Genomic DNA, 13,515 nt, shown 5'->3' with positions numbered 1-13,515 from the left:
GTATCTGTATTGTCCTTGCGGCATACATTTGCACTCGGAGAAATTAAAAAAAACATGGAGTAGCAAATAATGAATTCCTTTCGCCCCTTAATAGTAGGTCGAGTTTATTGGATTTAATAAAATGAAAAGAGTGAAAATTATTCTTACTCCAAATAATGTTATTTATCTTACATTCTTACCATACCAATGTAGTTTCTTTAAATCCTCCAAAAAAGTAGTATGACAAAATTCTCTCTATGTGCCTAATGTTTGCAAATAGTTATTTAATGCATTTCCCAAATTTGAATTAATTTAGAAATGTATGAAGCACAAGTTAATATTTTTATTTTTAGCTTTTTATAGTAGTACTAAGAGGTTAAGAAAGATGGATTTCAATTCGGCAATTAACCTAAACTACACACACTTTTCTGTTGTAAGAATAGTTATTGGTTGTATTTGATTATTAAGAATTGGACCCTCCCCACTTTAAATAAATTCTCTTCTTTATCTTGAAAAATGTGATTTTTATCATGAAAAATTTATAAATATTAGTTAGGCTTTCCCATACTTTCACATAATAATCTAAAATATGTAATGTTCCAATATATTCTGCTCATCTTTTTTAATCATATATTTTTTCTTTTTAGAATTTGAATCATATAGTTTTATCGTAGAATTAAACTTCATTCTATGCTATTCCTTCCATCTCATAAGAGTGAAAAGAAATTTCATATTGTTCCTAAAACATTTAATTAAAGGAAAAAAACAAAAGAGACAAATGAATTTCCTCTAGCGACATTATGGATAAAGACAAAGTATGAGATGATGTAATAGTTGATAACTTCAAAATGATTGTTTGGTTGAGAGAGTTTTAACTAGTTAAAACCTCTAATTGAGTGTTTAGTTTAGCATACGAGTTTTTTGAATTGAGAAGCTTGTGATTTAATAAGGAGAAAACCATTATGTTGAATTAAAGTTGCTCAACTGGTTTAAGATAACTACAAAGTACACTTGTAGTCTCGTATTACTTTCCTACGTCGTTGGCGATTTTGCAGTGGACCAGGAGTTCAAAAACAAACAAATCACATAACCAATCCTATATAGATAATACTTCTAAAAATCATGTCCTGTTCATCGTATCTTCACTTATTTTTTAAGATAAAATACATTCGGGAAAAATAAGGTAACACATGCACAATTTATAACTAAAATTTATCTTGGTATGTTTAGTTAAATTTAATAAGATAAGTAAAACTCCACACCCTTGGTAACTTGTTTAATCTGCTTTTTTAAAAAAAACTTTCTTAATCCGTATTTATTAATTTATTTTATATTTTAGAAAAAAAATAAAAATAAAAATAAGACATAGAGAAGAGGTAAAATTCGGTTTAAGACCGAAGAGGCGTCCAAAACTGAACATGACGCTACAAAACGCTTATACGCCACGTATATTAGATCTCATCCGTTGATTCCTCATCTTAAAATCCAACCGTTCCTTCCTACTTTTTCCGCCTATAAAAGAATGTCACCAGCCTCAAAACTCCCATCAAAATTTCGGTGCCTCATTAAACGAATCGCAAACGAAATTCAAGAGATCGAAAAAACCCCCAAAATAATCAAAACTTAAGAGAGAGAAAAAATCAGGAGAGAGAAAGTTTAAAATTAAACAAAGAAGAAGAATCTTATGCTCTTTTGCTCTGAACTTTCATCTTTATTGCACATTGAATTGAATTCCTAATTCCTAGGGTTTGTTTCGATCATTGATTTAGTTATCTTTATCGCATTTTCAAATCTGTTTTTTTTTTATATTTTTTTAAAAAAGTTTGAAATTAATAGATTATTAAGTTTCCGTTGGTCAATTCGTCACTTTAATTTCAATACTGTGAAGGCCGATTTTTGATTCAGTTCGTCAATTTCTTTTTCCGATTAGGTTTTGATTTAGGGTTTTTCGGCCAGTGGTTAATTATTAGGGGGGAAGAATAATACAATGAACGATCAGTCTCAAATGATGAATCAGCATCAGGTATTGAACAACAACAATTCGAATTTTTTGTTTTATTTATCATCGAATAATATTATTAATAACAATAATCATCAGAATCATAACATGAAGAATAATCAGTCTCAAATGTTGATGGTGAGTCACTCACAGATGATGAATCAGGCGCAAATGGTGAATCAGCAGCCTCCGCCGCAGATGCCGCCGCCGAATCAAGCTCAGATGGTTAATCAACTGAATCAGATGGTTAGTCAAGCTCAGATGACAGCGAATCAGCCGAACATGATGGTTAGCCAAGCTCAAATGGCGGCAAATCAGCAGAAGATGATGGTTGGTCAGAACTACGGTCAGTGGTCACAACCTCCTCATTCAATGCCTCCTCCTCCAATGAATGCTATGAAATTCGCCAATCCTATGAATCAAATGTATGGTGGAATTGTGAAACCTGGACGTAGTAGTAACAATAACAATAATTGGAAGGGGAAGAAACCTATGGATAAGAGGAAAGATAGCAGGAGGAAGGATAATATTAATAATAACATTAACAAACTATTGCCCGGTGGTGGTGGTATTGGTGTTGGTGGTTTGCCGTCAGTCGGCCCAGGCGGCGTTGTGAATTATCAGCCGCCGACCCTCTATGAACTTGAACAGCAGAATCGACTTAAGGCTAGGAGGTTTTACCACCCTAAGAAGAAGTACAATAGAATGGGACCTTATGCTCATGCTCCTAGAAACACGACTTCTTATATAATTCGAGCTAAGAAGTCCGGTGGGATTGCGTCGTTGGTTTCTCCTTGTCCGGTGACACCTGCGGTGTTGCCAACACCTGTTTTCTCACCCTCGAGGGAGGCGTTGGTTGATATGGCTAAGGAAGAGTGGGGAGTTGATGGGTATGGATCAATGAAAGGATTGATTAGGCTTAGGTCACCGGGACATGACGAGGCGGTGGATGATTACGATGAAGAAGATGATGGGTCGAGTGAGAGTGATGTGGAGGAGCATGTGGAGGTTGAAAGAAGGTTGGATCATGATTTGAGTCGGTTCGAGATGATATACCCGAATAGCGGTGCTGATTACCATAATGTGTTGGAGAACAGAGTTGATGATCAGGATACACATATTGCTCAATTGGAGGAGGAGAATTTGATTCTTAAGGAGAGGTTGTACTTGATGGAGAGGGAACTTGGGGATTTGAGGAGGAGATTGTTGTGCCTTGAGAGGCAGAATCAAGTTGTAGAAGATATTAATGAAGAGGTTGTGGAGAATATTTCTGAAAATGATAGTGAAGGACTGAGAAATGGTCCTTTCTTTGTTAATAAGCATAATGAGGAGGTTGATTCTTTGCCTGGGAATGGTGACAGTGGTGAAACTCTGCACAAAGAACTCAATGAGCTTGCTGTGAAAGAGGTATTTGATGATGAAGTGATGAGAAGTCATGGAAATGATGTTGGATTGGAGGAGGATAAGCTTGATAATGGATTAGCTAATGATGGGGTTGTGCATAGGTTGATGGTAGAGAATCAGGATGGAGAACACAGTGAAGAACTGCAACCTGGGAATAATAAGGATACTGATTCATCTTTTGGGAAAGACGTGGACACCATGAATGGAGCTGTGAAAACTCAACCTGATGCAGATGATGCTTTCATGGGAGAAACTTTGGTGGGTGAAAACGATAAGCCAGAGGGTGAGGTAAGCAACGGAAATGTGGTCAACTTGAAGCAAGATGCGGCCGTTGTAGGTGGAACAGATGCAGTAGTAAGTAGGGATTCTGTGATGAGTGATGCTTTAGCAACAGATAAGGAAGTCAAGGATGTTGAATCTCTTGAATCTTGATTGAAGGATGTGGAGTTAAAAGCTCAGAGAAGAAGAGCATTGGCGATGGGTGACTATTCGAGTTGTCCCGCGTTAATGTAAGTTCTCTGATTAGAACTACAAATTGCAGGAAGAAGAAAAGTTTTTAACTCCTGTACATAGTACTTTGATCACATCTCTGGATATTTTGTGTTTGTTTCTGGTTTTTGCCTTTGTTTTTTAGGTTATCCTATAGGAGTCTAGCTTAAGATGCATATGACTAGAACTATATTAATTTGGTTGACGTTTGTTTCAGTGGGTAAATAGTTAGGTCGGAAGGAAGGGGAGAAGTTGTAAACTTTCATTTAAAAATGGATGTAAGTCATGTAACCAGCCTTTCTTTGGCTTAATGTCATTAAACCTTTACGTGTCGGATATATTCACTTTTTTTTATTTGATCATGTATGTTTTTAAGACTCAAATCTGTAAGTTTAATAATTCTCAAGTTGGTTTCTGTTTCAATTCTCAAATTATCCATTTCATATAATCTAGTTCCGTGGCTAGCTGAACATTGGCCATAAGTTGTTTTATGGCAGATTGCAGATGAATATGAATGAAGATCAGCCAGTAAGATTCAATCCCTTGATTCATTACTTTAATTCATTAGCATTATGTGACACTCTGCAGGTTTTCCAGGCATGATCTGTATAGCAATAAAGAAAGGAATTTTCATCGTACGTGACTTGATCATAGGTTTGTATGGTCAGTTAGCTTTATTACTCTTACTGGTTGTTTCCTCTGTGTTGCATCAGAAAAATCTTGTTAATGATAGGTTTGTAGTGTCACTATAACTATATTACTCGTGATGGTTGTTTCCTTTGTGTTGCATCAAAAATCTTGTCATTCATAGGTTTGTATGGTCACTATAACTTTTATTACTCGTGATGGTTGTTTCCTCTGTGTTGCATCAGAAAAATCTTGTTAATCATTGGTTTGTAGGGTCACTATAGCTTTATTACTCATGATGGTTGTTTCCTTTGTGTTGCAAACTTGTTGTCCATCAATTTGGTAGTAAAGGCTCTTCTTAAGATAGGATTTACTGTTCGACATTGACGTGTCCCATATATGTTTTGTTTAATGGGTTGATCATATAGCATGGAATCCTCAGTCTCTCCTGGTTTAAGGTTAGGCATAGCATAGGTCCGCGTAGTTGTTCCTATATTGAGCATATATGTATATTCCTAGTGTAGGTCATCGGAGTAATTGGTTTTACTTTACCCTTTGACTAGACCTGATCAACTTGAGCCCGGCCCGCCGTCCCAAAAATTTACGGGTTTGGACAGTTTATACTTTATAGGGCCGTATTTCAGTCCCGGCACAAAATTTTATTTTATTTTGACGGGCTCTCGACAACGTAAAATAACGCTTTTAGTTATAAAGTTGGCCCGCCTAAAAATCCCCAAAGCCCGTTGTTTTAGGCCTGAATAGCGTGTTTGGGGCACAAAATTTGGCCTGACCTGGCCCGACATGATGGGCTGTTTTTATGTCCTGGCCCGGCCCGCCTTTTGATCAGGTCTACCTTTGACCCTGTAGAAGATTTCCTCTTTGGCCTCCTTGCTATTTCCTTCTATTATTATCACATTTTATGGATTTGCTGCAGTAGAATCTGATGTACCATGGTTTAGTCATTCGTTTGAAACAATGCTATAGGGTTAACTCTGTGGTACGGATAGTGTCTTAAATTTGACTCAATACGCAACAACAATGGTTACTCTTCTTATCGTGTACTATATTTGATTGCATGTCTTCCTGTGCAATGTTACTACAGAAGTAGTGGTATACTGATATGTACTCCGTAATTAGATTTTGCAGATGAGTTATTTATAGAATGTAATCCTGTGACGGTATTTCTGTAGACAATTACCTCATTGGCTTCCTTGCTATTTCCTTCTATTATTTTCACATATTAACAGGATTTTCTGCAGTAGAAACTGATATACCATGTTTTAGTCATTCTTGTGAAGCAATGCTATAGGGTTAACTCTGTGGTGCTGATAGTGTCTTAAATTTGACTCAATACACAATAACGATTGTTACTCTTGTTATCGTGCACTATATTTGATTGCATGTGTTCCTGCAATATTACTACAGAAGTGTATACAGATTTTGCAGATGAGTTATTTATAGAATGCAATCCCGTGACGGTAAATCTGTAGACAATTACCTCTTTGGCTTCCTTGCTCTTTCCTTCTATTATTTTCACATTTGAACGGGATTTTTCTGTAGTAGAAACTGATGTACCATATTTTAGTCATTCGTTTGAAGCAATGCTGTATAGGGTAACTCTGTGGTGCTGATAGTATCTTAAATTTGACTATATACACAATTGTAACAATTGTTACTCTTTGTTATCTTGCACTATATTTGATTGCATGTCTTCTTGTTCAATGTTGCTACAGAATTGGTATGCTGATATAGTGATATGTAATCAGATTTTGCAGATGAGTTGTTTATAGAATATACAATCCTGAGACGGTTTATTCTGTCAAATGAGCTCGGCTTTGGAACTCAGGTTTTGGTTTTCCATATGCTGTATTCAATTACTGACATAAAGTGGAAGATTTTCTTGTTAAGTTCTTGACTTGTTAGTTGTTACATGGATGCTTAATGTTAGGGTTTCACTGCATACTGCACAAACGAAATGCTTGCAAGGGAGAATGATAGGCTCTGTTGTGAAGCAGATTATCCTCCGCGCTAGTCGGCTACGTGTTGGATAAGCACTTCTGCAAGACTAGTATGTTGTTACTACTCAACCATGTGTTTTGTGTTATGTCTTACGAGTCGATTAACGTGTTATAATTCGATTAAGCCATAGTATATGTGTAATTTATTGTTCATCTAATATTAAAAGATACACTTGTAATACATTTTTGTATATGAGCATGAGACATCAAATTTTTACTCTTCTATTTATCATAGTTGAATTTTCAAATCTGCGTACTGGACTTGAACATATCATTCAATGTGTATTCGTTATATTGGCCCATTGGGCCCAAGCTTGTGCTGCCTACTGTCACGTGTTGACATTTTTCCGATGCTAAAGCCTAGTGGGTCTCATATGAGGCAAGTCTCGAGGATTAAGGTGACGCGAGGGCGGTCAAAAGGCCCCTCCGTGACAGTACGCTGGCTTGATTGTCTCATAACTTTATTCCGGGTTGAATGCTTACCACTTACGGAATAGGATCTCGTCCAATATTTCATTGTTAGCTAATGCACGATCCTACACGGGCACGGAAAATCTACGACCCATTGCCCAACACGAGCACGAGTCGTGGGCCTTTGCTGTATTTTTTTGGGAAAAAGCATGACAATACAAAACACAACATGACAAATTACGCTAAATTGAGTAAAATTAAGCTTAGATACGACTCGGTACGAGAGCACATGGGTTTGGGCCTGTCTGGACCGCATTTTTTGACTCGGCCAGGCCAACACTACATTACAGCGGGCTTGCTGTGGGCTCACCCCTTCAGGCCCACAACCATCTTTAGCTAATGCCCTTATAAGGAGAAGGATAAGTAGATGCTGACGTGTCCGATCCTATACAAGCCACGTGGCAAGAATAGAAAACAATCAATTCATTTCCCTCCACAAAACAACGGTAAAAACTAACCAACTCCATTGTACCAGTGTGAACTTTCTCTCTCCTCTATTACAGTAGTACAACAATGGCGACTAGGGAAATCGCACTCTTAGGGTTTCGATTAACCCAATTTCCACCTCTTTCTTCCATATCCAATCGAAACCCTAACAGTGCAGTTCCTTTCAATTCGATTCTCTCCATTCGCAGAAACTCGAATTCTCGCATTTATTCATCATCTATTACTAACAAATCAGAAAAACAAGGAATTTCTGGTAAATTTACCGAAGATGAGAATCGGCTTGTTGATGTTCTAATTGGCATTCAAGGGCGAGGTCGCGCTGCTTCTCCTCAACAGCTTAAGGTATTCATCTCTTCTTTTTGTTTTTTAGTCAAAAAAGTTAATTATTTGATCAATTCTTATTGAAATTGATTATTTTTGTCTGTAATTATTGTAATTTGTTACAGGAAGTGGATCGTGCGGTTCAAGTTCTGGAAGATGTAAAAGGTGTTCCTGATCCGGTTAGTTGTTTGTGTTTTAATGGAATAATTTTGGACTAATTTAACAAACATACTAGGGTAGCTCTAATTTTTCTTGAGCATAACGTATGTGAATTTATTTTTCCGATCTTATTTGAAGTTATTAGTCTTGAAGTAAGTGGTAATAAGGTGACCTGAACAACGCGTAGTAGCATTAATGTATTATACTCCCTCCGTACCTTTTTTGATTGCCTTGTAAGTCAAAATTCATTTTTTTTAAGAATTAAGGGTAAAATGTGCACATGAGGTTGATAAAGTGGGCCCATGAGACAAAGATAGAGAGAGCAAGTGGAAAAACATTACATTTAAGGTATGGAGCAATCTTAAAGGGACACCCTAAAGCGGAATGGCGGGCAATAAAAAAGGGACGGAGGGAGTATGAATCTAGGTGTCCGAGGTTTGTGTTGGTAATACTTTGATTTGGAACGAGGATTTGGAGTATCTTTGCTTTTGGTGGTGCCTTTTAAGAGAATGTAATGTTTCTTGCAATTCTAGGTTTGGTGAGATTGATGGTTGATTCTAGGGTTGTGTTTAGAATTTGGTAGGATTGCAATTTAGTTTGCAAAATATGTAGATTTTCTCATTATTTCCTGTCACTTGAAAAGGACTAGGAGCTTTTGTTTACCTACCTGTGATTTGATCTTTTCCCTAACAAGAATTGGAGTTTGATCGTGTCCTTTTGTACTAGTGCCATGACTCCAATGCTTCTGGCCTCATTTTATACTTTTGATTTTTTTCAGACGAGCTCTAGTTTGATTGAAGGTAGATGGCGACTGATGTTTACTACAAGGCCAGGAACTGCCTCTCCCATTCAGGTTAATTTCAATCTTGAGTGCTTTTACATATAAATCAATTGGTATTCTGCTACTTTCATCCAAAAGTTTTTGGGTGATGAGTCTTATGACTGATGTCGAGGTTGTTTACATCTTCCCATTATTGATTTTATGCATTCAATTTAGATGAGTCTTGGAAAATAAAACCTCACCCAAGTCTAAATTGTAAGGAGTGACTGTATTCTTACAGTTTTCAGAATATGCTTCGTCAAAGGTAGAAGGTGATGTTTCTTTTGAGAGAGGTGTATAACTATGTAAATGTGCTATGAACTGATATTATGGGGGAGGGTAATTTAGATATTATCTTAATTAGTAGCTTGGGGAATAAGCTGTACTTTCAGTTTATTAATCAAATCTTCATTAGTCTCTTGTTTTTTTATGGTCTGTTATCTTTGCTAATTCATAGCAAAATGTTGCAGTTAGTTTTTTCCTTAACCTATGGATGAATATCTAGACATACAGACTTCCATCTTTTGTTCAGTTTATCTGTTCTTGTTGGCAAGTGATGATTGATTCTCAATTTCACCCTGATCTCTACCGGTACCATAAGCTTACATCTCCTCTATTAAACTTTTTTACTGAATCCAAAATTTATTGTGTTTTTTCCATGACAGAGAACATTTGTAGGAGTTGATTTCTTCAGCGTATTCCAAGAGGTATATCTACGAACAAATGATCCACGAGTGTCCAATATTGTAAAATTCTCAGATGCTGTTGGCGAACTAAAAGTAGAGGCAAGTTATGCTCATTTTCAGACTAACTTCTTAGGTAGTTCATTAGTGATTTAGTTCCTGTAATGATGCACTAGAAAGTCAAACTAGCATCAAACTTGGTGTATATATCTTTTTTCCAGATTCATGAGTTCAATGTGAAAGTGTTTACTGATATCAGTAAACCATTATTTCCTCGGTCTACAGGCTGTAGCATCTGTTAAGGATGGAAAGCGAATTCTTTTCCGGTTTGACAGGGCAGCCTTTTCTTTAAAATTCCTACCATTTAAGGTACCTTATCCGGTGCCATTTAAACTTCTGGGAGACGAAGCAAAGGGTTGGCTTGATACAACATATTTGTCTGATTCTGGAAATATACGTATTTCAAGGGGGAATAAGGTATATAACTTTAGCATATTCATTGCAAAAAAATGATTGAAAGCATATATTTCTTTCTATATCAAAGTTGAAAAATGGACTAAGGACTTCTATCACTATTCCTGTAGTGCAGGGCACCACTTTTGTGCTCCAGAAGGAAATTGAACCTAGGCAAGAGTTGCTTTCTGCAATTTCTACTGGAATTGGAGTGACAGAGGTTGGTTTTCTATGAAGTGTTTAAGAAAACAGCTGGAAAGAATACATATACCTATTTCTGTGTGTGTACTTACTGTGTAGTGTATCCATTACATTTGTTTGTAACTTTTGCAGGCGATTGATAAGTTAATTTCCACAGCTCGAGATAAGGATGGTGAACCTCAGCTTCTAGAGGGGGAATGGAAGATGATCTGGAGTTCTCAGGTGTGGTACATCAGTACATGTCAGAATTGAATCTCCTATGTTTTGTCAGTGATAAGTACAGAATGTTGCTTCTTTTTCATGCTGGTCATTATTAAAAAAGGCCAGGAGATTACAACCTTGCGATGATGGAGAATTTTGAGTTTGGTGTGCATTTTGGAGCAATTAACTAGGATTAGTGCAGTGAAGTTTTGTGTTCATTTGTGAGTAATGGTTATTTTGAAATACAAGTTGGAGGGTTAATATTGGAAGAAAAACTTTTTTCGCTTCTCTATTCATTGTACTCCAAGAGAAAATGGTTTATAATTTTTTTTATTTTTTTTGGGGTTAAAGTTCGATCTTTTGTGGCAGGTGGAGACAGACAGCTGGTTGGAGAATGCAGCAAATGGTCTCATGGGTACACAGGTTAATTTACAGCAAGTTCTGATTTATGTATACTTTGATGTAGAATCATTCTGACATTACTTTTAAGTTTTAACAGATAATCAAGAAAGATGGACAAATGAAGTATTCAGTTGATATTGCACTTGGCTTCAGATTCTCCATGACAGGCTCATATCAGTATGTCATGTTCTCTGTTTAGTTCAATTTGCAGTTAGATTTAAGCAAACAAAAGATGCACATATTTTCTCACTAGGGGCTTAATCTTCTGTGTTTCTACATGCACTTTAAATTTTAGCATTAGAAGAAGTATGATCTTCGATTTATTTCTCAATTACCTTTAGGTTTACGCATCTTTACATTACAGTCTTACAGCACGTGATTCTCCATGACAGGCTCATATCAGTATGCCATGTTCCATATGCAGTTAGAAAAGATGCACATGTTTTCTCACTAGAGGCTTAATATTCTGTGTTTCTAGCTACGTGCACTTTAAAATTTAGTATTAGCGTAATATGATCTTTGATTAATTTCTCAATTACTTTTAGGTTTACACATCTTTACAGTAAAGCCTTACAGCGTGTCATGAATCCCTTGAAAAAGGATCAGCACTGAGAAGGGGATGGTTTACATATCCACTAAGATAGTAACATTACACGGACACAGGATAAAGTAATAACTAGACCTGTTCAACGGGCTGGGGGCCCATTAATAGCCCGAATCCAGCCCGTTGGGCTGAGCCCTTTACTTCTATTAAAGGGTTGGGCTCTTAAAGGGTTAGACGAGCTGAGCCAAGGCTCAAAATTGTTGACAAGGGAACCTGTCCTAGAATTGGAAGCAGGTGCATTGGGAGACAAGATTAAGGAGATACTCCTGATTTCAGAAGACTTCTGAATGTCTTTTTCCTGTATCAAATACATAAATAATACTCAAATTTTTAGATTTAATAGTTTGCAAGTTCTGGTAATTGAGATGTTGGGATGATAAACGAAGTGTCAGTCCGATGTGAAGGGTACTTGAATTAGAATAGAAGACTCAAATTAACATATATTTCCACACAAGATAATGCTTCAGGCTTCTGTTGTTTTTTTTACAATTCTTCTGTTTGTAGTTCTGCAGCACTTCTCTGTGTTTTCAAACGCGTTATTGATGTTGTTTACAGGAAAACATATAGGAAGATACTTCGTATATAATGTAAACGCGTTTTTTTGAAGTTGTTTACAGGAGAACAGAAAGGAAGATGTATAATGTAAACGAGTTTTTGATGTTGTTTACAGGAAAACAGATAGGAAGATGTATAATGTAAACGAGTTTTTGATGTTGTTTACAGGAAAACAGATGGGAAGATATATACTGTAAACGTGTTTTTGATGTTGTTTACAGGAAAACAGACGGGAAGATATATAATGTAAACGTGTTTATGATGTTGTTTACAGGAAAACTGATAAGAAGATATATGATGTAAAAATGGATGATCCAGCTATCGTATTTGGCTCTTTTGGACTCCCAATTAATATGGAAACCCAATTCAACCTTGAGCTTCTGTAAGATATCTATCTATCTGTCTATCTATCGCCTTTTTAATTTATCAGATTCAAACCCTATTTCTGTAACAAGTTTCTTCCCCGAAAAATATGTTGCAGGTATGCAGATGACAGGATCAGAATCACAAGAGGATACAATAAGATTGTGTTTGTTCACTTGCGAGTGTAGACTTGTCTTATTAGGCCGAAATAAGCCACAATTGCAGGAAGTATATATACGACTATTAAACAATAGAAAAGATAATGTAAGCGAGATTCAATCTTAGGTCATGAATATCTTTATGTTTATTGTAGAATATTTCTGTCACAACTTGAAGGGTTGATGCTAATTGGCTCACCAAATTTGAAATGAAATTAGACTTGTTCAAAATCAAAGAGCTACTTTGATAGTGTTAACAGTGTTTATCTCATTACAATGCACTGAAATATAGTATTCATTTGATAGATAGAGCATGAATGGAATATGGCATAACCAAACAAAAATTATAGGCAAGAAAGCACTTAACCAACATTTAATCTAAAAAGAAGACAAATTTGGATCGAATAATTTAGAGTACACAAGTTGACCTTAATTTTGAACTCTAATGCTTGCTTACAACCCTTAATTAAGTTGTGGGATGTGTCCAATGAGCATATAAGGAAATTTGGAGGGTTATCCACGCTTTTTGACCAAATTTGGAGGTTCCGGGACCTGAAATCTCCTCAAATTTTGTGGAATGTTTGATATGGTCATATAACAAGGATCGGTTAAAAAGAAACCAACTTGGTTGACCCTTAAATCCCGGAATGACCTTTGTTCTACAAAATTGAAGGCATGCTTGCGCGTTATTTAACATAATTTCTACACCGAGAGTCCAATCGGGACGATTCCTTTTTGAAACCCCTTATAATTTAAGTCATTTTTCGTACAAAACTCATTTTGTTGAATCGGGTCGTTGCGAGTATCAATATAAGTAGAGCACAAAAAACTATGCTCTAACACTGGACGTGCTAAAATCACTTCGTAAGGACTTTAACACTCACATTTATAGGTATTACTAGTAATTTATAGGTAATTCTAGCATACTAATAATTAATTAGCATTGATGCATTTTAATGAAATAGGTATTTTACTAGATCCAGTGGATGTACAAATGTGATGAGTATGATCCCACTAACTACTTAATTCTTCTACTCTACCCAGAGAAACTGATATGAGCTTGTGCATGAAGAGTGATATTAGTTAATTACAAGTGTTTTAGTGCAAGATGATAACAAGTTTAACATGCTACAGCCGCCGTACGTCAGGGCACCACACCAT

General features: G+C 36.3%; 2 protein-coding genes across 13 annotated transcripts; both read left to right on the top strand.

The window, feature by feature from the left end:
* The first annotated feature begins 1,522 nt into the window (after positions 1-1,522).
* Positions 1,523-6,741, top strand: LOC110797367 (uncharacterized). 12 transcript variants are annotated; one of them, XR_008932405.1, is made up of 5 exons: positions 1,523-2,002; positions 2,078-3,891; positions 4,460-4,525; positions 6,265-6,344; positions 6,447-6,741. XR_008932405.1 is itself a non-coding variant. In XM_022002478.2 (3 exons), exons 2-3 carry the CDS (start codon positions 1,967-1,969, stop codon positions 3,812-3,814), a joined length of 1,719 nt encoding a protein of 572 aa, XP_021858170.1. In that variant the 5' UTR covers positions 1,523-1,725; positions 1,910-1,966; the 3' UTR covers positions 3,815-4,209. The 12 variants fall into 12 exon arrangements, 2 of the variants coding, with proteins under 2 accessions (XP_021858170.1, XP_021858167.1); XR_008932406.1 differs by having other exon boundaries at positions 4,460-4,534; XR_008932403.1 differs by adding an exon at positions 4,369-4,399 and having other exon boundaries at positions 6,265-6,741.
* Positions 6,742-7,445: 704 nt separating this feature from the next.
* On the top strand, positions 7,446-12,590 carry LOC110797366 (probable plastid-lipid-associated protein 12, chloroplastic). The gene is made up of 11 exons (XM_022002474.2): positions 7,446-7,776; positions 7,881-7,934; positions 8,693-8,767; positions 9,400-9,519; positions 9,703-9,894; positions 10,007-10,090; positions 10,204-10,293; positions 10,642-10,695; positions 10,772-10,851; positions 12,108-12,215; positions 12,315-12,590. Exons 1-11 carry the CDS (start codon positions 7,501-7,503, stop codon positions 12,382-12,384), a joined length of 1,203 nt encoding a protein of 400 aa, XP_021858166.1. The 5' UTR covers positions 7,446-7,500; the 3' UTR covers positions 12,385-12,590.
* Positions 12,591-13,515: the final 925 nt, after the last annotated feature.

This window comes from Spinacia oleracea, chromosome 4 (genome assembly GCF_020520425.1).
Source record: "Spinacia oleracea cultivar Varoflay chromosome 4, BTI_SOV_V1, whole genome shotgun sequence".
In the NCBI taxonomy this organism is placed as follows: Eukaryota; Viridiplantae; Streptophyta; class Magnoliopsida; order Caryophyllales; family Amaranthaceae; genus Spinacia; species Spinacia oleracea.
The sequence above is the reverse complement of the archived record's forward strand: the minus strand, read 5'-3'. Positions and strand labels throughout refer to the sequence as shown.